A 25,764-nucleotide genomic window follows, 5' to 3' on the forward strand; every position below is an offset into this window, starting at 1 on the left:
CATTATTCACAATAGCCAAGACGTGGAAGCAACCCAAGTGCCCATCGATGGATGAGTGGCTAATGAAGATGTGGTATATATACACAATGGAATACTACTCAGCCATAAAAAAGACAAAATCGTGCCATTTGCAATAACATGGATGGACCTTGAGGGTTTTATGCTATGCAAAATAAGTCAGACAGGGAAAGGCAAATTCTGTATGACTTCACTCATATGTGGAAGATAAACAAACATAGAGATATGGAGAACAGATTGGTGGTTACCAAGGGGAAGGGGGTGGGGGGAGGGGGGAAGGGGTAAAGGGCCACATATGTGTGGTCCCATTTATAATTGCAACAAAAAGAACAAAATACCTAGGAATAAATTTAACCAGGGAAGTGAAAGACCTATACACTGAAAACTATAAGACATTACTGAAAGAAATAATGACATAAAGAAATGGAAAGAGATTCCATGCTCATGGATTAGAAAAATAAACACAGTTAAAATGCCCATACTACCTAAAGCAATCTACAGATTCAGTGCAATCCCAATCAGAATCCCAATGACATTCTTCACGGAAATAGAACAAAGAATCCTAAAATTTATATGGAACAACAAAAGACCCTGAATAGCCAAAGCAATCCTGAGAAAAAAGAACAAAGCTGGAGGCATCACAATCCCTGACTTCAAAGCATACTACAAAGCTACAGTAATGAAAACAGGATGGTACTGGTACAAAACAGGTGCACAGATTAATGGAACAGAATTGAAAGCCCAGAAATAAAACCACACATCTGTGCACAGCTAATCTTCGACAAAGGAGCCAAGAACGTACGATGGAGAAAGCAAAGTCTCTTCAATAGATGGTGCTGGGAAAACTGGACAGAGACATGCAAAAGGATGAAAGTAGACCATTACACAACACACAAAAATTAACTCAAAATGGATTAAAGGCTTGAATGTAAGTCCCTTGCTGGCTTTGATGAAGCAAGTTGCAATATGAGAGGCCCACATGGAGCCGGGGGCCAACTCCAGCTAACAACTAGCAAAAACCTTCGGCCTTCAGGCTCACAGCCCACCTGGACTGAATCCTGCCAACAACCACACAAGCTTGGCAGTGGACCCTTCCCCAGGTGAGCCCCAGGGGAGGCCCCAGCCCCAGCCCCAGCCTTGTAGGACCCTGAGCAGAAAGCGTCAGCTAAGCCCAGACTCCTGACTCACAGACACTGAGATAAACTGAGTTTAAAAGGTTGTTTCAGCTGCTGAGTTTGTTACACAGCGATCAGTCACGAATAGACCCTTTCAACCCTGATTCAGTAATCGGCAGGGCGATCACCCCCAACATGGCAGCCCTATCAGGGCAAACCCATTCTCACGCCCACAGATACTAACACAGGAGAGTGGCCTGCTGACGTCGGCCAGGAAGAGCGTGTTGGGAGCAGCTCCCAGCTTGTTTCCACACTCAGAGCAGCCCGCACATTCTAACAGAGACGTGCAAATGGACACGCCCGTGCTCTCCTGGATCTCCCCCCGGGGCAGGCTGCTGTGTAACACAGGTGAGCCATTCTCTTAAATCACTGGTCATTTATTTTCCTTTCCTTTCCTTTCTTTCCTCAAAAAGCTCTAAGGCAGACACAAGTCTTACAGATTCTGTTGTCTTGCATAAGAAAACTAGATGCCTAAGAAAACTGTCTGGAAGAAAACTTACCATACCCAGGAAGACCATCTCCTCTTCTCTCTCTCTCTCGGTTTTCTTATTTTGGTGGAAACCTCGCCACACCTAAAAAACAAACACATAGTTGCTTGTTTAACACATTAAAACAATAAAGAATATGTGGTCCTACCGTTTCTCCCATATAAACCGCACATTCTAAATGATACAATGACTATGCAGTCCGGGCGGTGCACACGTGTGTGTGGATGGAGTATTTTTGATTCTGGGATCACAGGCAAAATTTTTGAAGAATGAATGAATCACGGAAATGGCCTGTGCTGCTGTCTAAGGAACTGGCTGTGGACCTCAAGTGGGGCCTCGTCCTGTACCACTGTGCTGATCACGGGGGACCAGAGGCAGTCCCATCCACCCAGGGACCACGTAGCATCCACGCTCGCCCAAGACCCTGGCAGGAAACTTGTCAACCCCAGAGCCCACCGCTGACCCGGCAACAGCCTCACACCTGTTAGGAGGCTGTGATCAAAAAGACAAGAGATAAGAGGTGTTGGCGAGGTTGTGGAGGAAAGGGAACCCTTGTGCACTGTTGGCAGGAATGGAAATTGATGCAGCCACCATGGAAAACAGCATGGAGGTTCCTCAAAAAAAAAATTGAAAATAGAACTGCCACATGACCAGCAATCTCACTTCTGGGTCTATATCCAAAGCAAATGAAATCAGGATCTCAAAGAGATATCTACACCCCCATGTTCACTGCAGCATTATTCACAACAGCCAAGACATGGAAACAACATAAGTGTCTGTTGATGGATGAATGGATAAAGAAAATGTGGTACATCCATACAGTGGAATACTATTCAGCCCTGAAAAAGAAAGAAATCCTGCCATTTGCGACAACATGGATGCATTTTGGGGGCATTATGCTAAGTGAAATGAGTCATACAGAGAAAGACAAATACTGCATGATCTCACTTATATGTGGAATCTAAACATGCTGAACCTATAGAAACAGAGAGTAGATTTGTGGTTGCCAGGGGCTGGGGGGTGAGGGAAATGGGGAAATGTGGTCAAAGGTAGAAATCTCCAATTATGAGACGAGTAAGTGCTGGAGACCTAACGTACAGCATGGTGACTACAGTTAACAATACTGTCTTGTATACCTGAAAGTTGCTAAGAGTTAATGATCTTAAATGTTCTCACTGTAAGAAAAATGGTAACTATGTGAGGTGGCGCATGTGTTACTCAACCTTACTGTGGTAATCATTTGGCAATATATCCATATATCAAATGAGGTACGTCTTAAACTTACACAATGTTATCTGCCAAATATGCCTCAATAAAGCTGGGATAAAAAGAAATGACCTAGGGGCTGGCCTGGTGACACAGCAATTAAGTTCGTACATTCTGCTTTGGCAGCCTGGGGTTTGCTGGTTTGGATCCCTGGTGTGGACCTACACACCGCTTGGCAAGCCATGCTGTGGCAGCAACCCTCATATAAAGTAGAGGAAGATGGGCACAGATGTTAGCTCACGGCCAGTCTTCCTCAGCAAAAAGAGGAGGATTGGTGGCAGATGTTAGCTCAGGGCTAATCTTCCTCAAAAAAAAAAAAAAGAAATGACCTATAATTCTCATTAGTGGGATTCCCCTACCTGGGTTTCTTTAAGAGAAACTTCTAGATGGCAGCAGTGTGGGGCTAGAGCTAATGGTGGCACTTCATGGTTTTAGAAGGAAAGTTTCTTCTGTAATGTGGGGAAACAGAACACAGTAACATGCAAGAATTTTACAACTAAAACTGTGAACTCAGATGCCTGTATAAAACTTTGCATCCCACAGAGACTTGACCGAAAACACTCTCTTATCTGTCTCTCCTTCCTCCTCCCCCCACTCCCATTTAAACACAACTAGGAACAAAAGTCCTGATCCTCTGACTCTGTTTTATGTCCGCATACTTGCTTTCTCTCTAACCTAATTCTCCTTTGTGTCACGTTGCCATTTTCTGCATTTTCCCATAAGCAACTTAACCTCCATTGAGAAAAGATGGGATACAAGTCAACGGTGCTTCTCTGACAGAGCGAAGGAAACCTCCAGCCCACTGCTAGAAGGAATGTTGGGGTTCTGGTTATTAGTGATGGTTGCTGGGACTTTTGCAAATGGTACACACTTTGCAAGCTAGCAGGTGTTAACTGTTGCTCCCCTTCTGTAAATATGTCTGTCTATAAATGTGTTTTTAAAAATTCATCAAGGTATTATATCCTCACTGAATTTCTTCTTCTTTTTTTTTGGTGAGGAAGATTGGCCCTGAGCTAATATCTGTTGCCAATCTTCTTCTTTTTGCTCCAGGAAGATTGTTGCTGAGCTAACACCCGTTCTCATCTTCCTCTATTTTGTATGTGGGATGCCGCCACAGTATGGCTTGATGGTGCATAGGTCTGCACGTGGGATCCAACACCATGAACCCCGGGCTGCCAAAGTGGAGCACGTAAATTTAACGACTAAGCCACCAGCCCAGTCCCCGTGCTTTCCAACAGTTATCAACGATCTTTAAAAATACTTGAATAAAATGCCCTGCGTTTGATACCTATTTATGACAGAATGGAAGAAACACGACCAACCTAGTTAACGGTTTCCCCACGGTAAGAGCAGCATCCCTCTGGAGTTTAACCCGGTTCTCCTAAAGGTAGGACTTTGGAATTTTCAGTTTCGCAGCGCACTCCCGACCGCGGTACGTAGATTTCTAGCGGCGTCAAGACATCTTGCCCCCCAGCTCTGAGCGCCACACATGCGCACCTTCTGAATACACACTGCGGCAGCCTCCTCGTCTGGGACTTTCTCGCCAAGCAACCTGGCTTGCTTTGCCCTGTTCTCTTGAAGGAATATCTGCTTCATGAACACGGCTCGGAGGCGACCCTGCCGAGCCCTCTCTGCCATCTGGATCACCTTAATTGCCTCTTCTATGGGGATACCCTGGACGGAGGATTTCTGTAAAAAACATTTAAGGTCAATCAGTGTTTAAACACGTCAACGGCATCAGCTGACCCCAGAAATATCACACACTTATTTCCGGCCCCACCTGAAGAGTCCCCAAATTGTGGATAAAGAGCATCATACGAATCATTTTTCCCATGAATTACGTATATTTTGATGATATACCGTGCTCCTACCGTGGTTCCATATTTCAGGATCTCCTAAGCTTTCTTCCACCATTCTGAACAAAATACTAATTAGCTCCACGATATTTTAGGTCGGCAGGAAAATTATACTAGGAGTGCCAATAAAATGGACCCAATAAAACTCGGAATTGCTATCAATGTTTCGTTAACTTAACAGTAGAAACACGTAAATTAAAAACACATCTCTATTATGAGAATTTAAAATGTAAAAATACACATGAAGTGAAATGCTGACTTTAAAGTCAATCGCAGAATGATCTAGTGAATATGACTAATGTTAAAATCATTTTAGAGATATTTAACTTTGCCACGTGTCTTCCAGCACCTACAAATTTGCTTTTTAAAATAGCCAAACGTGATGGGTACTACTAAGATGGAGAAAAATCAGGCTCGTGGAGTAAAATGATGTCTTTGGAGACCTCAGATGGGGTTTGTGGAGGCAAAGTCAGGCAAAGTCAGCCATTTTTGGAGGGAAGAGGGATGAGAGCAAGGTTGCTGGGGTATCCAGAGGCCGTGAGCTCTGAGAGGGCTCAGGCGTGAGGCTCTCTGTTGTCCCCGGAGAGAGGGAGAAGCTGTGCATGTGGCCTGGCCGGGCAGAGCCTCATGCATGGATGGAGGCAGAAGAGAGAGGCCATTTGAATCAGAAAACGCCCAAGCACAGGCTGATTCCTTTTCCAGGCCTCAGAGGGTAACGATGGCCACCATCTCAGGATGCACTGAGGTCCCAAGAGGCCATTTGAATCAGAAGACACCCAAGCACAGGCTGAGTCCTTTTCCAGGCCTCAGCGGCAGCAGTGGCCACCATCTCAGGATGCACTGAGGTCCCAAGAGGCCGTTTGAATCAGAAGACACCCAAGCACAGGCTGAGTCCTTTTCCAGGCCTCAGCGGCAGCGGTGGCCACCATCTCAGGATGCACTGAGGTCCCAAGAGGCCATTTGAATCAGAAGACACCCAAGCACAGGCTGAGTCCTTTTCCAGGCCTCAGAGGGGAGCGGTGGCCACCATCTCAGGATGCACTGAGGCTGCTCCAATTCACCACCTGGGCCACGGCTTCCCAGGATGATCGCCTCTCTGTCTAACGGGAGGCGGGAGGCACAGGAAAGAGCAAGAAGGGACATTTACTGAGAGCTGACAGAGGCCAGCTGCTTTCACATATCTTCCCATCAAATTCACAGAGCAACCTCCATGGCAGGAATTTATTGTGACCACTTAAGAAGCCTGAGGCTCAGGGAAGGGAAATAGCTTCCACAGGCTCCCCGGGTTGGGAAGGGTGGAGCCAACCTGAACAGAGGCAGACCCTCTTTCTCCTGGAGCTTCCACCGCTCCTCAGTGAGGCCCCTGGGCTCCTTGGGAGGAAGTTCTTTCACACAACAACCCCTCGGAGTTTCACTTTCACTGAGATCTCATCGCTCCAAATTTGCGACGAGCACGCCTGTCCTAAGATACACTTTGCATGTTCGAGTGGAATGACTGCCTTTCTCCTATTAAATCAGACAATGTACATAAAAGCACCAAAGCATATCATATCGCAGGTGCCCGGCAAATGTTAGTTACTGTTGTACTTATTTCCTTGAGATTCCATGCTGTCATTCTGAAAATAATTACAGCCCTTCCTGACTACTTCCCAGGGGTTTGGGGTAGTCTACTCAATAGGACAAAGATTTCTGGACATCGATGGAGGCCCCAAGAGTAAGTATTAAGTGTTACAAATGTAGGTGTGGATGATAATTTTCCCTATCAAATTCTTCTCGGGGTCTATATTGAATATCTTCAAGAAATAAGCAGCTTAAGGAGAGAGCAGGGGTCCAGTAAGACATCGAAGGGCATGGGAAAGTCACATGGATGCCCAGGGGTCGTTGACCAGAGCCCCGTGTTTTGCTGAGCATGAGGCATCTGAAATAGAGACGGGGTGGAGAGGAGCGGCTCCACCTGAGGAAGCAAGCAGAGCTGGCCAGGGCGGGACACTGAGTGAGGGAAGCAGGACACATCCCTGTGGCGGACCCCACACAAACAAAGAGGGACCGGGGCAGGGGGAGGGAGGAGAAACAGCAGAGAGGACTTTTTAGGGTTTTCCTGTAGTGTGTACGATGTAGTCTCCCTTCTCCACTGCCACTATAAAATCTTCAGTGAATTCTGCACTGTTTGTCAATGCCTTGTGCCAGGGGATGCCTGTGGGGAACTCAGTGAAGTGCTGAGTGAGTGCTGTGTCTGACTGATGCATGGACTGAAGGCACAGACACAGAAGTCCAGTGGTGAAAGGATGGCCAGAGGACCCCCAGGCGAGTCAGCCTGGAAATCTCCTTCACGCATGTCTAACGTAGAAGGGCCAGTCACTCGGGAGAGGTGCAGGAGGGAGAGGTGGCTTGAGTTAGGCGGGTCAGGAAAGGTTTCTTGCGGGATGCTGCGTGAAGTTGGGCTCTGAAGAATGAGTACCATTTCGACAGGCTGGGATGCAGAGAGAAGAGCAAGCCCTCTAGGCAGCATGCAGCATGCCTATGCAAAACGGGAGACAGCACGGGGCTGGCTAAGGCAGTGCGTGCACCTGGCCTGTTTCCCGTGCCAGGCAGACAGGGCACTTCCTGCTCCCTCCTCCCACCATTCTGGATGCCCTTGGAATCTTCCTTAACATTGTGACCCAGACTGGCAGTACCCAACGGGGCCCATCTGTAGGCAGACCACGTGCCAGTTTACCCTGTGCATGTGGGGCTGCACCTGCGCCTCAGCAGTTACTCATAGCGCCCTTTCACTCTGACTTGTTCCAGTTGGGATGGTCCACTGCTTCCTTACAGCTTGGGTCACGAGGACCAGCCAGCGGCGTGAGGCACTGATTGCGTAGGCAATGAGGGTCACCAAGATGCATAAGCAGACTTGTCAGAAGATTGATACGGCAGTGCCCTGTGGAAAGGACTGGAAGAAAAAGACTGCCCACTGGGAGGCCCCATGGGAATGACAGCGAGGCTCCAGGAGAAGGTACTGAGCATCAGAACTAAGACAGCTGTGAAAACGGGAAGAAGGTGGAGTTGCACAAATATTGGGGATAAAGGAGATACGGGGCTGGGGAACCCACTGGATTCTGCTCTCGGCTTTCCCAGGCCGGCGGGGGGCGGGGAGGTGGCGGTCTTTAAGGATTTTTTTCCCCTTTCCCCTGCAGACAGTCCATTTGAGGTGATCCACGTGTTACTCAACTTGAAGTTATAAAAGGTCAATAGGGGAAGTAATTTTTGAGTTCCTAGTAAGTTATCTCAGCATTCAATTACTTTATATGAACAACGTTCTGCTTGTGACTTTAGGTGAATTTGAGATGAAAAATTGAACTGACTCATAATCTACCCAATCTTAGAGATAGTGCTTTAATCAACAAAGTATTAAGCTTTGATCTGTATTTCCAAAGTTCTTGAAAAATAATGGTTATGAATCATCAAAAACACATCCCAAAGTTCGGCAACTTCTTACAAACTCAATAATAACGGGGGAAGGGTCCCGCTGTTCTCACGGTGAAAAGACTACTTGTTTCTCACACAATTAAGAGTAGCAGAGAAAGGAGGTTTTATAGATTAGGGAATAATGTTTGTTAAAATGATATACAAACCGTGTCAGTTACATCTAATCCACTGGCGGCTAATATTTGAGCAAGGATTTTCTCTCTCTCTTTTATGACATCCATCTTCTCCTTCAAAAAATACTTGGGTATCGGAATATCTAATTGTTGCTAGAAAAGAGAAAGAACAAACGAAAGGGCATTTTTGTCACAATTGCAGGACTCAGATCTATTTAAAAGACACTGTAAGGATGTGTCCATCAAAGGGACTCCCTTGACGTCTCATCGTCTTTAAGGGATGATGAAGCCAGTGGAGTAAGGAGAATTCGTTATCACTAAGGAGACACAAATACAGTCAAAAGGGAAAATCATAACCATGTTGCTTATTTTAATCATTACTCTAAAACTTCCATAATTCCTATCAGTTAGGCTTCAATTAACCAACTTCCTTAAAGAAATATAATATCATCTCAGCCTCCCTAAAATAATAATGCAGATTAGGATAGCAAAGTCTGGAGCTGTAGAGATCTCTGAACTAAACCTAATAATTTACCATTAAATCATTTATCATCATCTATCATCAACTATTTGTATGTAAATGGTCACAATTTTTTTCTAATTAATTCGGTTTTATTTTTACCTAAATTATGCCATTACAAAAGTTATTTACTAAATTAATTGGCTTCATTAGGAAACTTGCTTTTGACACCAGAAATATAAACTTCTGTTCTTCGCTTGTGTATATTACCAAATATTTCAAATTAGTGGAGGTCAAAGGAATATTTACCAGTTCAAGTTAAAAAACCAAGAGTGTAGAGGTGTTATTCAAGGATATGGGTGAACCCTTGGCCAACCCATGGAGACACACAGTCGTAGATACCCCATCAGTCACTTCTAGGCGCCTTCTGGTAGACCAGTTGACCAGGGAAAGCTAAGCGGCTCATCCTCAGGGTTGGCTTCCCTGTTCCCATTCTGGTGTGACTCCCCACACTGTTCTCCCAAACAGGTAATTTTGAACAGGCTTTCCCTTAAACGAGCATTATAGCATAAAGGGGTGTCTTTTCAGGGCTGGGTGGGATGGTGTCCCTGGGAATTCCGGGAGGCGGCAATAGTTGTTTTTGGAACCCAAAACTTTCTCCAGCCAATGGAGTGTTTGGGGTGAACTGTGAGCGAGCTTCCAGGGTCCAGGGGGTGAGTGTGGCCTGGGGATGGAAGACAGTCCGAGGAGGATGATGACACTTTTATTTAACGCTGTCATTTTTTTTTTTTAAAGATTTTGTTTTTTCCTTTTTTCTCCCCAAAGCCCCCCAGTACATAGTTGTATATTCTTCGTTGTGGGTCCTTCTAGTTGTGGCATGTGGGACGCTGCCTCAGCGTGGTCTGATGAGCAGTGCCATGTCTGCGCCCAGGATTCGAACCAACGAAACACTGGGCCGCCTGCAGCGGAGCGCGCGAACTTAACCACTCAGCCACGGGGCCAGCCCCTTAACGCTGTCATTTTATTTATTAATAAGCGTGTTCGAGTGTTGTACTTTTCTAACTTTGAAGACGAAACTTCATGGACATGGCTCCACCTGGTGTGTTTAGGACCATAAAATTATAATTAGGATTTTGAAGGTGAAGGAACAGAGCAACTGAGAATGGAAGAGAGGGGAAGACAGACGTCAGCTGCTCTGGGCTGGCTGCTGGTTCTCCATCCACGATGCATTTTACGTCCACCCCAGACACCTTAGGGTTTCCCATTCTCGATGGGGTGGAATCAAGGAAACTTCCGGTGGCAGAGAAACTGCCCCTACATGTTTCTCTACATCAGGGGATCTGTTAGGGCAGGCTCCTTGTCTGGCAGGTCACAGAAACAGTCTTCTGGCTGGTTTTGCCAAGAGGGCACATGGATGGAAGGATTTGGGAGCTCGTGGAACCAGAGCTGGAACACAGCTGAATGTCTGTGAGCAAAGAGTTGTGTCTAGGGATGAAGATGCCCTTCGGGACTCGGCCAGGTATTTCTGCTCCTCTTGGTGCGTCTGCTTTGTTCTCCCTCTCTTTCTCTCTGAAGAGCATTCTTCTAAGCAAACAAAGTTTCCAGCTACTTGCCAGTTTGGGAGATGGCAGTTCAGACTCTGAGATAGAAACTGGTCTCCCTCTCTCTCCTGGCTTCAGAACCTCTCAGAGAAGGGCTGGCTGGTGCAGCCACCAAGGTGCCCATCCTTGAGCCAATCAGCTGTGGTCAGGGTGTGGGTCATACTGTACAGATAGCTGGGTGCTGGCGCAACCAAATATAGGGGAGCTGCCGGCTGTGTGGGTGACAGCCACCGAGGCCCAGGCACAGAGGATGCTGGTTGGTGGGGCTTCCATCCTGAAATGCAGAACTGGGCTGCACAGGAGTTCCCAGAGGCTGGTACACTTGTGTCTGCCTGGCCAGAGCGCTGTTTACGGAGTCCATGCTGCTGCTGTTGGACGCACCCTCTGACCACCCGGACCTCAGTGCCGGCACATGGCTCAATCTGCACCTTCTAGGGCTGGTGGAAAACATGGCTGATGGTCTCCTACCATGAAGACCTCCTGGAGGACGCTGCTCATTCATCATCCCTCTCAACGCTCAGTGGCCCCATTGCTACGGGAACAATTGCACGGCCTTCAAGAAGAGGACCCAGCCGCAGCAGCGGGGCTGGCTGAAGCAGTATGAAAAGCAGGAAAAAAACTGAAAGGGCCCACCATACAAATTTCATCAACTTCTTATTCCCTGCATTTAGGAATATTATTTAATATTCTTGGAATTAAATTAGTAAATTTAATATTACTTTATTGCCTAAATTTAGGAATATGACTTAATGACTATTTATTTCACATTTATCCTAAGTTGTTCTTGCTATTTTCACACGGGTGAATAAAAGTACACTGACCTAAAAAATCTAGCGGTTTAATCCATGCTCTTATAAATGAATGCACAAAACATGGATGTCCTGGAATGATCTTCAACATTTTCACTCATTTCTGTTAGTTTCTTTAATGCCTTCTGATAAAATGCAATAATAATGCCAGGAAAGCTTGTCCCAGAAAGAAACACAGCCTTTATAGATGCTCCAACAGTTTCAACAGGAAGAAACATTAAACACCACGTGGAAAATTAAACACTTTCTCCTTTTTATTTTATTTTGGGGAAACGTTCTTTCCAAAATGGATACGGAGCTCGTAGGACCATGACACTGAAGCAAGGTGTCCACCGGCCCCTGGCAGACCCAGCCAGACAGAGCATCAGAAGAGATCCTGGGTGTCTGGCGGCGAAGGTCAAAGGGCAGCAGTGGGGGCCAGATGCTCACAGGAGGGTGCTGTGGTTACGGGTGCTGGCAGATTGCTCCAGGGTAGCAGAGAGAGACAATGGCAGGAAGCCCTCCTTTGCCATCCATCCCTCGAGTCACCACTGACCCAGAGCAAAAGACGAGATGCCTCCACCTGGGAATAAGGAACCAACAACCAACAGGCTACTCATCCCGAAGACGATGATGGGCAACAGAAGCCAGAGAGAGATTCCCTTGGGAAACAGAAGTAGGAATATGGCTACTGGAAATTGGGAGGATCTGTGCCACAGAATATTTGTGAAAGGGTCGGCCTACTCGATCGCAGCCGGCCTGGGCAGACTCCACGGTGACAAGGAAGACCACAACAACCGCAGTGTCCAAGAGACCCAAGGACTGTGTGAAGATTTGTCTGAGCCCAAAACTAAGGGAACCCAATCCTTGTCCATGACAGTACCCAGTCCTTGTCCACGGCAGTACCCAATCCTTGTCCATGACAGTACCCAGTCCTTGTCCATGGCAGTACCCAATCCTTTCCATGGCAGTACCCAATCCTTGTCCATGGCAGTACCCAATCCTTAACCATGGCAGTACCCAATCCTTGTCCATGACAGTACCCAGTCCTTGTCCATGGCAGTACCCAATCCTTTCCATGGCAGTACCCAATCCTTGTCCATGAGAGTACCCAGTCCTTGTCCATGGCAGTACCCAGTCCTTGTCCCTGGCAGTACCCAATCCTTTCCATGGCAGTACCCAATCCTTGTCCATGACAGTACCCAGTCCTTGTCCATGGCAGTACCCAATCCTTTCCATGGCAGTACCCAGTCCTTGTCCCTGGCAGTACCCAATCCTTTCCATGGCAGTACCCAATCCTTGTCTATGACAGTACCCAATCCTTGTCCATGGCATTATGGTCTAATTGACAAACCATGTTTCAACTTGTAATACAGCAAACAACTAGTAAATATGTCTAGAAAGTCTGTAGAATATTGATTCTAGGCGTCCATATCATATTTAAAGCAAAGAGAAACTGATAAGAAAAAACCCCGAGGACTTACGGGAGCCAATTTGAGGTCCTGTAAGATATCGTCGAAATAATGAAACTCGGTTAATTCCAACTCTACCATCTCATTCTTCAGTTCCAGGATGCGACCCATCACTCCATCTAGTATTTTCCGGATCAGTCTTCGTTTCTGTGGGTGGACAATCTGGTCATAGACATTCTCCAGGTTCCCAAAGATCTGCACGTACTTTATGTAGTAGGTGGCTAATGTCTGGAAGATGAACACTTGATTTCTTTGTGGCTCTAGCAACTGAGACTCTTTATCAAGCAGAGAATTCAGGGCTTCTTGGGTCTGATGCCACATCTTATTATACATTCTGAGGGAAGACAGAGAGTTTAGACAATACAGTAAGTAAAAGTTACTTTGTAAGGCATACACATTGAGCATCTGGTATAACGAAATATAACTCATTGTCAAATGTGAGCTAAAAATACCGGCCAATTCCCGGGCTGTTTAGACCACCGATGTCCTGTTTTGATGTGCATGTAATTTTGGGATAGGACCACTGCTATTATCATCAAATAAATAGTTTAAAAAGCCTTTTACCTAAATGATATAAAGTGATTCCTCACGATACCCATAAAGCCAGTATTATTATACCCATTTAAAAGATGAAGAAGTTGATGACCAGATTAGTTAACTGATTTGTCCATACATACAACTGGTGGAGTATAAATCAGAACCATCACTTTGGAAAGTCACTCAGCATCACCTTGTAAAGGTGAACATGTGCATACCCTATGAACAAACAACCAGGCATAGAGAAACTCGTGGAAATCTGCATCAAGAATGACCACAGTAGAGTTTCTGTTTTGTTTTTTCTTTTAAAGATTGGCACCTGAGCTAACATCTGTTGCCAATATTCTCTTTTTTTCTTTTCTTCTTCTTCTTCCCAAAGCCCCCCAGTACATAGTTGTATATTCTAGTTGTGAGAGCCTCTGGTTGTGCTATGTGGGACGCCGCCTTAGCATGGCTTGATGAGCGGTGCCAGGTCCGTGCCCAGGATCCGAACCAGCAAAACCCTGGGCCGCCAAAGTGGAGCATGCAAACTTAACCACTTGGCCATGGGGCTGGCCCCAGTATTTCTTTATAGTAGCAAAAAAACAAACCTAGAGATAACCCAACATCCATGAACAGGAGAATAGATAAATAAATTGGGGTATTCTCACCAATAGACTATTACACAGCAGTGAAAAATGAAGGAATTACAGCTGTTAGCAACACCCAGGAAACTTAGAACCATAATGTACAGGGTAAAAAGTAAGGTGCAGACTGTGCCCTGGAGGCTGGCCTCTTGGACTGCATCAGCGGGCTCCTGGCCCTCAGCTTGCAGCTGGTCGAGTCAGTGGAAGGAGCAGAGAGGAAGCTGGAGAGCCAGAGCAGAGAGATGGGGGTATGTCCTCTCCCAGTGCCTCCCTCCCTGGCAAGTCAACAAATGGTTGGAAGCCTCCTTCCACTGAAGGCTTACAGTGGGGACAGCTCTGCCCTTGCTAGCCCCAGGACACACACCATCCCTTGTTGGTCTCCCTAGACTCTGGCCACACCTTTATCACTGGTCCCTTTATTAGCCCTTGTGCTGAGTGAGCTATCCTTTGCCTCTGGGACCCTGACCAATACATTCATGGCAGAGACTTTTTTAAAAAAAATTGTGGCTGGCCCCATGGCCAAGTGGTTTAGTTCGAGCGCTCTGCTTCAGCTGCCCAGGGTTTCACGGGTTAGCATCCTGGGTGTGGACATGGCACCACTCATCAGGCCATGCTGAGGCAGGGTCCCACATGCCACAACTAGAAGGACCTGCAACTGGAATATACAACTATGTACTGGGGGTGGGGGGGGGGGGTGTTGCGGGAGAAGAAGAAAAAAAAAGAAAAAAGAGATTGGCAACAGATATTAGCTCAGGCGCCAAAAAATAGAAAAAATTGGGGTGATTTTTGGCTCTCTTTTTACATCCATGAGCCAGGAGTGAAAAGCTAACTGGAAGTTCAGTGTGTCTTGGAAGGGCCTTATCAACCAGAGGGCTTCACCGGGGATGGGCAGGACCCTGGCCATTTCCCTGATGAGGGTGAAACCCACGAATCTCCGGGTCTATCTACTAGGTCTTTCCTGTGCTGGCGGGCGGGGCTCCAATCTCTGCCGGGAAGCAGGTGGGTCCAGGGGGCTGGGGACTCTCACTTCCTCGACATGGTCAGTCTGGCCTCTCGTTCTCACGCTCGCCTGTGCCTGGCCTCCGGAGTCCCGGCTGCCTGCACCTGCCTCTTCCGCCAGGATGGGAGCGGCTTAGCACCTGTCTCTGCGGTCCAAACGCCCCTGATGCTGATCTAATACCGGGCCTCCCACTTTCGGCCCCACCTCAGAAGGACCAGACCTGCCTCTACCGCATCCCCGGGTTCTCCTGGAACCGCTGGCTCTTTACCGCCCCGCCTCTGCAGGGCTGCAGGGCTGCGTTCTCTGCGCCGCCTCCCACCTCTCATCCGCATCCGCAGCTGCTCCCCCCCCCCCCCCCCCCCGCCCCGCCCCGCCTCCTCCATCTTCCTGATGTCACCTATCAAATGCTCAAATGTTCTCTCGCCTTTTAAATCCTTCATTGCCCTTTGGGAGGCGATTCAGGCGGAATGGAGATAAACATGGAGCGCACTCCACCTTCTGTAACTGGGACTCCCCCCTTGCATTCCCAGGCATCCCCCTGGTCCCAGGCACTCTGCTCTGGTCCCACTCTCTGCCATTCCTCAGACACGCTGCGCTCTTTCTTTCCTGTGAGTAAGATGTGGGGGAACATCACTTACTGAAACTCTGGCCACGTTGTGTGCTACGTGTCCTCCTCGCCACATCCCACGAAAGGGCGCTCCCCTGCCTCCCACTGAGCGGGGTGGGAGGAGACGGCCCGCTCCGAAGTGGCGAGGCCAGAGTCTGGATCCAGATCTGTGTGATTCTGAGCTCAGAACCATCATTAAACGGTACCGCCAGCTCTGCCTCTCCCCCAAATTAAAGGACCACCGCCACCACCGCCGCCACGAAATACACCACCGGAACTTTTGCAACGATGACCGGTGACAAATAGAACCTCATCGTCTTAATGTCCATTCACTTCATTGCTAACAAGACTAAATATATTTCCACCTGCATATCGGGCGTTTGCAAGTTCTCTTCTTTAAATTGTTTATCCATTTAGTTAATGGATAAACCATTATCCATTTTATCCACTTAAATATCCATTTCATATTATCCATTTGGTTTGGCCTCTTTTTACACTGGCTTGTTTTTCTATTAAATTGTGGGGGTTCTTTGTATATTCTGAGGATCTTGCCATTCGGGGGCTCACCGTCCAGCTCAGAAGCTGGTTTCTCCCTACAACCCAGAGCGGGCAGTGGGCATGCTCCCTCTGCCCTTGTCCCCGCTGGGAAGGGCAGTCCCGCCCTGGACTCACACAGGGGTCCCCGCTCCAGCCCTCCTGGCTGAAATCCCAGAGCAGCTGCCAGTGGCCTGCTCACTGCTGTGGGTTTCCACTCTGCTCTCGGTGCAGAGATTTCCAGCTTGGATTAAAAAAGCCAAGTTTTTAATTGTTCAATTTAAAATACTTTTATTTTATAATTTAATATATACTATTAAATATAATATATAATATGAATATGTCACAAATTAGTATAAATTTAAAAGAAAAATTAAAACATTTTTTAAAATAAAATTTGAAAAAAGAAAATGGGCCAGCCCCAGTGGCCTAGTGATTAAGTTTCGTGCACTCCACTTCTGCAGCCTGAGTTCTGTTCCCCGGTTCCAACCTATAGCGCTGGTCGGTGGCCAGGTGGCCATGTTGTGGCAGTGGCCCACATACAAAAAATCGAGGAAGATTTGCAACAGATGTTAGCTCAGGGTGAGTCTTCCTTAAGCAAAAAGAGGAGGATTGGTGACAGATGTTAGCTCAGGGTGCATCTTCCTCAGCAAAAAAAAATAAATAAATAAAATAAATAAATAAATAAATTTTAAAAATTCTTAAAAAATATCTTTTATCTACCATTTTTACGTGCTTGGAGCAGAGATGGGAGATTTTCATCTTCCTGGCCAAAACTTAAAACCTTCTCTTGATGTGAAAAGTCTTTTAGATTCAGATTTAGATGATGGTAACAGCTCACAGTTCCATAATGTCAGTCATTGTGGCTGTTCTAAGTACCCTACATATATTAGTTCAGGTACTCCTCAACAACCCTCTGAGTTGGCATTATTATTACTCCAGTTTGCAGGTGAAGAAACTGAGGCACAGAGTTGTGCCATCTGAATGCAGGATCTGCAGCCATGCAGCCTGGCTCCAGAGTTCCTGGTCTGAACCACTCCACCTTACCACCTCCTGTTCATCAGGGTGAAAGCAAATAAGGGATGACAAGCCATGTGGCAAAGATGTGATGGACACTACAAGAAAAGTGAAGATTTATAGTTAAAAAATAAACTTTTTCTTTCCGCTTCAGCACCCCAGTGAGTTTGGATACTGAATGGCCTCTGGCACTCCACCCATTGGCTTCAAGCACCAGCGTTCTCCAAACTTAGCAATATTTTCAGAATATTGCTAGTGAGCGAGCACTGTGGTAGACAACTTTATTATACAAGAGATGCTTATTAGAAAGTTACAGTTCCATTTAGCACAGGGCATTTCACTCAGTGCCTAATAAATGCCTATAAACAATGCTATTTACCAGGAACAAGCCCATAAAAGAGCAATAACAAGACAGGCAGCATAGTCTGCCCGGTCAGAGCATCTCGGAGCGTGCTGGCGATTCTGTGGGCCATGCCTCACAAAGACAAGCCCGCGGGAGAGGGAAGGAGGAAGCACAAACGACCGGGGGAACTGACGGGCTGTGCCTGACAATAAACAGGGGTTTCTCAAATACCTGCCTGGAGAATACGAGACGGTGAAGGGCACAGAGAAGGTGAGAGTGTTCTCGGCGTACCACAGCCTCTGATGGGGGCAGTGGACCCCAAGGCCTCCGCTCACCTGATGGGTGACACAGGCTGCCCATCCCAACGGGCTCAACAAATGTTCCCATAAAACGGAAAAGCCACTCTGTTGGTTTTTGTGGACTAAATACGGTTTGTGGCCTAAACCTGTCAGGACAATATTACAGAAGAAAATTACAGGCCAATTCTGTTTAGAACTCGGCTGGGAAATTCCACTTAGCAAACAGAACACGGCACCAGATCAAAGGAATTGTTCCTTCTGACCAAGGAGAGGTCAACACGGGAATTTTCGAGACTTCAGCAGAAAAGAAAGCCGAGCTAAATACAGCGACAGAACAGTGAGAGCCGTATGTTATTTTCACAGACGCCAAGAAGATACTCAGTAAATTTTAACTTATGGCACATGCCTGATTAAGAATACTGTCTTCATACCCCAAAGAATAGACAATGACGAGCTCTTCAGAATGCCAAAAACCAGAGACCCCAAATATTTTCAAGTTGGTGGGGCCAGCCTGGTGTTATAGTGGTTAAGTTTGCACGCTCCACTTGCGCGGCCCAAGGTTTGCCGTTTGGATCTTGGGTGTGGACCTAGCACTGCTCATCAAGCCATGCCGTGCGGCATCCCACATAAAAGCAGAGGAAGATGGGCACAGATGTTAGCTCAGGGCCAGTCTTCCTCGCCAAATTAAAAAAAAAAAATTTTTCAGTAGAGAAACACTGGAAATATACCCTAAAAAATAGGAGTACAAAGGGATGAAGCAGCTACAGAAGGGATTAATATAAATATATTATAAATTATATTTGTTATAAATGTAAAATAAATATCAATTAATATTATAAAAGGGATTAGTTCAGCAAAGTTACAAGACATAGATAAAACCCACAAAAACTAAATGCAGAGGAAAAAGTAACAAAAGAAACCCCATCCACAGTATTGATAAAGAACGTTCAACATTCAAGAATCAACATGATGGGGGGGCCACACAGGATCTAGCTGAAGAATATTCTAGAATGCTAGCTGCAGAGGACTGAGGAGGCAGAAGCCATAGTCTGCTTCCGTCTGGAGAGACAGGATGTAAAGAAGGCAGACTCCAGAGACTGACGTGCAGATTTAATATTACCAACAAGTTGGTAATAAAATACTGGAAACTCTATAAAGAAATCTAGTCATAATTTCTAAATGTGAGGGCGGGGTCGATAATAAAAGAGAAAGGGCATCTTTTCAGACTTCAAAGCGTTTAACTCACCAGGAAGCATTAAGGTTGCAGTACGCCCCACGGAGGCTGCCTCCCTGGGGTGCCTGTGGGGTGAGGCCCACACCCATCGAGAGCAATGGATACTGGGTAGGGGCGGCTTCCAGCAGAGAAGAAAAATTAACGGATGGAGCACACCTAGCAGTTAAGAATGCCTAGACTCTGCTTTGGGGCAGACCCCGGGGTGGGGGAAACCTTGTTGCCCCCGTGCAGTGCACTCATGGGCTTCCATCCAGGCGTGGAGAAGCAGGAAGCCCGCCAAGGCCATGGTGGAGCTGACCCCACACTGGGACTTCTGGCTGAGGACCATCCTGGTGGCTTGAGCCATCCAAGTCCTGCCATGTGGGCTGTGGCCTCTTTCTTCCTGACCTGCTGTCTTTCCAGTGACCCTCGTTGGAGAGACCAGGCAGAGGCTGTTGGCCGATGGGGAAATACTGAGTAGCTGTGTGAGGCCAGCAACCCCCACATCATGACTCTTGTCCCTGGAGATGGACTTTGGCTTCAGTGCTTGTGTTTCCTTGCTGCCCTGACGCCCTGCCATGTGTGTCCATGGGCCACAACCCCACCACTCCCTGGACTTCCAGGGCCCTGGCCACTGTGCCTCGGCCAGCCTGGGGAGGCCTCCTTTCCCTCGAAGCCCAGGTCTGGCTTGAGCCCTACTCTGCCTTGAGGCCCTGGGATCTCAGCATCCTTCTCAGCGTGCATGAAGATAACATGAGACAAGGGATGTGGCCAGATGATTTTTTAATAAGAGCATCATTGAGATATAATTCACATACCCTAAGTTCACCTTTTTTTGGTGAGGAAGATTAGCTCTGAGTTAACATCTGTGCCAGTCTTCCTCTGTTTTATATGTGGGATGCCACCACAGCATGGCTGATGAGTGGAGTCTGTCCATGCCTAGGATCCGAACCTGTGAACCCGGGGTGCGGAAGTGGAGTGTGCTGAACTTTAACCACTCAGTCACAGGCCTGGCCCCAAGTTCACTCTTTTAAAGCATAAAAATCAGCAGTTTTTAGTATATTCACAGAGTTGTGCAATCATCACCTTTATCTAATTTCAGAACCTTCTCACCACTCCAGAAAGAAACCCCATCCCATTAGCATCACTCCCTATTTGCCATTATTTCCCCTCCCCCCAGCCCCTGGCAACCACTGATCTAATTTCTGTCTCTATTTATTTGCCTATTCTGGACATTTTACATAGTGGTATTATATAACAGGTAGCCCTTTGGGCCTGGCTCCTTTCACTCAGCATAATGTCTTCCGAGTTCATCTGGGGCGTAGCATGGATCAGTACTCAATTCTTTGTATTGCTGAGTAATATTCCATTGTATGTATACACCACATTGGTTTGGCCATTCATCAGCTGATAGACACGTGAGGTGTTGCCATCTCTGGCTATGGTGAAAGATGCTGCTAGGAGCATTCCTGCACGAGTTTTTGTGTGGACGTGTGTGTTCATTTCTCCCGGCTACGGCAAGGTGGTTTCTACAGCTCAAAGTGCCGTAAGTTTAAAATCTGAACCTGCCTCCTGAGGAAGTTGGTCTCAGGCAGGTCACTTAACCTTGGCACCTTCGCTTCCTCAAATGGCAAATTTGGATCCTGACGCCTCCCTGGACACCCCAAAGCATTACTGTGGCAGGGGGGCAGATGACAGATGGGAAGTGTTCTCGAAATGTTAAATGTGCCTTGTAAAGAGAGGGCAGGATTTTATCCAGGAGCCTCCTCTGGATTTTTTTAAAGTGCATGATTGATTTCAGACTTGAGCCTATGACCTAGAAATGTTACAGATAGTGAAGTCAGGAGGCTTGAGGGTGAATACGACAGTTGATAAAGACCAGATTGTTATTTCTAGAGCTTGGCAGGGTTTCCTAGGACGGGGGGCGGGGGTAGGGAAAGACCTGAATGTTCAGACACACCATGTACTGGGATGGAAAATCTAAATACGCAAAACCGGGAGTCCTCCCTAAGTTATTTTATCCATGAGAAACCTTCACATTCTTCCAATATTATCTAGTTGGTCATCTTCCTTCCAGAATATTCCTTTGACCTTCTTGCTCTAAGGGAGGCCAGGCTGTCCCTTAAGGACACAGCTTCCCCCGCAGCCCTGCTCCCTTTCTGCCAGACTTTTCCGACCACTGGTGTGGAGTGGGGTCACAGGGCCTCCTTGCTGCTCACTGCCACTTCCAGACCATTCTTCCCCGCTCCCCCCGACACTCCCTAGCTTTGAACCTCGTTTCATCAGATGTTATCGCCCACTGCCCCTCAGTGTCGCTGTCGTCTACCATCTGTATCATCTTTCCAGGTCCCACCAGGACATCTACCCACCAAATAGCATCGTTACCAACATCCTTATCAACGCTGCCTTCTCACTGTTGCTGTAATAAACAGCCGGAACTCCTCTCTCTGACACCGATACCTCGAGCTGTCTGCTGGGGCCCATGCCCGCACCAGCAAGGACATCACCCCACTTCACCCTCTCCTCCCCATCATCCCGTCTCCTTTACCACTGGCCCGGCCATTCTCTTCAGTAAACAAAAACGCTACTGTTTTCCTATCTTGAAAACAATCTGTCTCCGGACCCCACTTCCCCAGCTACTAGCTTACAGCCCAACTCCTTTAAAAAGTCAGCTATGCCCACTGTCTACAATTTCTCTCCTATTCTTTCCTCCACACACCCTAGTCAACCTTTCTAGTCCGTCACTCCGCTGAAGGTCGGGTCACCACGGGACTCCACATTGCTAAGTCCACGGTCAGTTCTCAGTCCTCCTCTGACTTGTCTCAGTGTCCCTCGACAGAGTGTTACTCCCTCCTCCGGGAAACATTATTTTTTTTTTCACCGGGCTCCGGGGCACCACAACCTTGCTTCCTCCTCACTGACCATGCCTTTAGTCCCTTTGCTGGCTTCTCCTCTCCTCCCCCGTCTCTTACGCTGGAGGACCCACGGCTGAGTCCTTGGGCCCCTTCTCTCTCTGCCTACACTGACTCCATGACCCATAATGACCATCCACAGGCCAACAGTTAGCAGGTGTCTGTTTCATACATAGACCTCTCTCCTGAACAAGACTTGAATATTCACCTGCCTACCGGATCGATCTCCACTTGATGTCCCACAGGCACTTCAAACCCAACCCGCCCAACACTGAACCCCTGATTGCCCCACCCACAAAACCTCGCAAGCCCTTAGCCTCTGCTCTTATTTCCTCCCCTAGAAAACAGGGTTAGTAAGAGCAGCAGTGTGGGCTGGAGCCACGAAGCCTGGGGTGGCACTATCTACTTGCTATATATGAACTACTTAACCTCTTTGTGCCTAAGTTTCCTCATCTGTAAAATAGAAATAATCATATTAACAGCTCCTACACTATAGGGGTACTGTGAAGATTAAAAGAGGTACTATATTTCAAGTACTTAGAACAGCACCCACAGAGTCAGCACTCTACTCCATGTTTGAAACGACCATTATGAAGACCCCAGGCACTGACTGCTGAGCAAGGGCTGTGGACAGGGCTGGGAGAACAGCCTTTCCAGCACCACCACCCCCTGACTGGTGTTCCCTGGTGAAAAGCAAAGGTACAATAAAGCTTCCTCAAGATCTTTCTCGACTTAATATCGGGACCTGAGTGTTTTCACAAAGCGACCCATATATCACCGTGAAAGATGAACAGGCAACGTACGGGACCCACTGGAGAGACTGCTTCCTCAAAAATACACCAACAGGGCTTGGCAGGCGTAAGCAATTAGCCCGGAGGAGCTCAGCGTCATGGGGACAGGGGGTTGTGCAAGGAGGGGGAGGAAGATATAAGTGTATGGCATTCCTTGTCCACAAGAAGGTGATACACCATCCTGAGTATTTGCCAAATGTAAAAAGGAGAGGAGAAGGGGGGAAGAAAAGAAAAGAAAAAAGCAAAGAAGCAGAGCAAGCCACCTTTTGGTTTGGAGAAGCCCATCCATGGCTATGGCCCCGCAGCCCATCACTTACGCGTTCGACATGGCTGGCCTCTTTCCCTCTTTCCCTCGCCCGCAGGGAAACTCTTCTGCTCCCCTCCAAAGGGGGGCGGGTTGCAGGGGTCGGGACACCACCTGAGGCGCTCAGGGGGAGGTCCTTCTGCAGGGAGAGACGGGAACCGGGGATATCCTCTCACTTCGGGCAGGGACAGGTGACAGCCACGGGGCTGCAAGCACAGAGGCGGGGATTCGGTTCCCGTCGCGATCCTGAGGCTCCGGAACGTGACCGCGGCCACTTAGCGGGACGCAAGGCGGCACCTAGCAACCGAGACGCTACGCCTGCGCAATGCAGTTCCGCTCCGGCCCGGCGCGGTCCCCGCCCCCTGCCCTCTATGCGCCTGCGCCGCCGCCTGCTGTTTCCATGGCAACCGTGCCCGATGCCAAGGCGGGCGGGTGGATGCTCTGGTGGAAGCCGCCGCCTCCAAGCAGCCAGGTGCAGCGCCAGTTTCCGGAAGACTCTCCGGCCAGCTTTCTCCGGGCCGGCCCCAGGTCCCACCCGCGGGCTCGTCGTCCTCCAGGCTGTCTTCCCGCCCTTCCGTTTGCCCCATTTCATCCACATCTAGCTATGTAGCCTTGGACCAGGTCCTGAATGATTGTAGCCTCAGTCTTCCCGTCTGTAAAGCGGGGTAACAGTCATTCGTTCGTTCGAAAACCTTCCTGGGCATTTACTCTGGGCCAGGCGCAGGCTTTGGTTCTGGAGGTACAAGACAGGTGCAGACGCTGCCCTTCTGGGGCTTAATGAAAATGAAATAAGTCTCTAGTGTGTTGTAAATGTAAACTGCTACATGGCTGTTACCTGTTGGCGAGTCCCTATGAGTGTTTGTTCTCGTTGTTCTTCTTTCTTCATCTTTAGTAACTGTTCAGATTTTTTTTTTTTTTGCAAATTTTATAATCTGCAGTTCCTAGAGGAACATATTCAGAACTAATGCAGTCGAAAGGGCATGGAGAGGGCGTCTGTATAAAAATGACAGAGTGAATCTGGATCACAGAACCTCTCTCCCGTGATTAGTAATGAGATGAACAAAAGAATAGTCAAGACCAGCCAAAAAAAAAAAAAAAAAAAGCAACCGAACAAAAGATACAACTTTGTGCCATAAACTTCAGAAACTGTACCCAATGAAATAGCAGCCTGCAGTGGAGAATGACAGCTAATCTCATCCACACTCCCCAAAAATCCCTACTGGGGAAAGAACTCAAGCAGACAAAATACGGAGAATCCTTGCTAATACTTTTTGTTACGAAGAAGACACGAATCTGAGAAGTGAGATGAAAGGGTGAGTAGAGTAAGCAAGCCAGCTGGGGAAGTCCAGGTGAGAGAAAACCATCATGAGTGGAAACCAATCCCCACCACCCACAGGACCTGACCAGAGCCGGGAAAATCGCTAGGACTTGCTGTTTTCTAGGGCCTTGCACTGAGTTGAGGCAAAGATTCAAAGTCGAAGGGCATTTTGTCACAGGAATGGGGTACATTCCTAACAAGGGTGGGAGTTTACCAAAATCTCAGAAGAGAAGACAGAGCCCGGACCTCGCAAGTGGACCAGTCCTTATCCTCAGTGTGTCTACAGGCTATAGAAAAGTAGATAAAAACACCATCTCCCATCCCTCAATCTCGGTCCGACACAGCGAGAAGGAATCAAGGAGAACTTGCTCACATTACATTGGAACAAATAGATGATTTGCAAAGAGCAAACCATGTTAAATATTAATAAGAGAGAAGCAGCATGTCCACTATGCAAGTCCAGGACTTCAATAAAAGGAGAAGGAAAAAAAAGGAAAAAAAAAAGAATTATAGCATGGGTGAGACAGGTGAAGAACCTAGTCTGGAAGAAGACATAACCAGATAGAAGAAAATTCTTTACACAGGTTCCCCGTAACAGAGTAAGTTAGTAAGAACATTAATAGACTAAAAGCTGGGAGAGAATCTAAAATAACATAATGAGAAGGAAAGGAAGATCATGTAATTAAGGAAACCAAGTGAAAATAGGAAATGATCCCACAGAGAAACTAAATTAGAAAAACCAAGAAATAAACTGGGAGCATTCATCTGAATTACTGACTTAGAGGAAAAGCCTGAATCAGTTACAGTGACTATAAAGGAAAAAGACTGAGACATTTAAACAATTAGAAAAAAGTTAGTTGGTATTCCTGAAAAAGAGACCTCCAATATTAATTTTTGTCAAAGATGTAAGGAAACATTTGTGAAATAAAGGAACTAAGTCTGCAGGTCCAAAGTTCTACCCTCCAGGAAAACGTGATAGAGAACAGCCAACACCAAAGATATCCTGGATGTGTCATGGAACCTGGAGGAGAGTGGTGGGGGAAGCTGACCGGCCTCAGTTTTCTTCACGATAGCTTTCAACGTCAGATGAAAAGGTGGCAATATTTACAAAGTTCTCGGGCAAAAATGTGGCCCAAGGTATTTCTACTCACTGAAGTTAATATTCCCAAATATGAAAGCCCTCGGGAAATATAACACTCATGAATAAATTGGCATGTTTTCAAATGCAAGTAATAAAAAACTCCAAGGTCCAATGGCTTAGACAATAGAAGGACTTATAATCTCCGTTAACGACAAGAATAGAGGTGAGGCAGCTTTGGACCTGACTGTTTCAGTGGCTCTGTGGCATCATCAGCCTTTGATGGTCTTTCCATCTTTTGGAGCTGTCATCCTTAGGATGTTGGATGACTTTCCTCGAGGTCATCAAATGTCTGCAGCAGCTCTAGACATTACATCCTCACTCTGTAACATCTCCAGATAGGAAAAAGGACCAGCTAGGGAATGTGACCACCGTTGTTATCTCAGAGTAGTCAGGATTTACGTGCCTTGAGAAAGAGTG

General features: G+C 47.2%; 1 protein-coding gene across 4 annotated transcripts in view; it reads right to left on the reverse strand.

The window, feature by feature from the left end:
- Positions 1-23,233, reverse strand: part of IQCA1 (IQ motif containing with AAA domain 1) — a 155,622-nt gene extending 132,389 nt beyond the window's left edge. The window contains exons 1-5 of one of the 4 annotated variants that reach the window (XM_070618669.1): positions 22,902-23,233; positions 12,718-13,039; positions 8,418-8,537; positions 4,445-4,636; positions 1,694-1,765 (exon numbers count right to left, since the gene is read on the reverse strand). In XM_070618669.1, the coding sequence (XP_070474770.1) occupies positions 1,694-1,765; positions 4,445-4,636; positions 8,418-8,537; positions 12,718-13,039; positions 22,902-22,912 (717 nt within the window). In that variant the 5' untranslated portion in view covers positions 22,913-23,233. Of the gene's footprint in view, positions 1-1,693; positions 1,766-4,444; positions 4,637-8,417; positions 8,538-12,717; positions 13,040-15,506; positions 15,630-22,901 lie in introns of those variants that run through there. The other 3 variants (XM_070618670.1, XM_070618671.1, XM_070618672.1) reach the window with 3 other exon arrangements.
- Positions 23,234-25,764: the final 2,531 nt, after the last annotated feature.

Source organism: Equus przewalskii, chromosome 5 (genome assembly GCF_037783145.1).
Source record: "Equus przewalskii isolate Varuska chromosome 5, EquPr2, whole genome shotgun sequence".
Taxonomy (NCBI): Eukaryota; Metazoa; Chordata; class Mammalia; order Perissodactyla; family Equidae; genus Equus; species Equus przewalskii.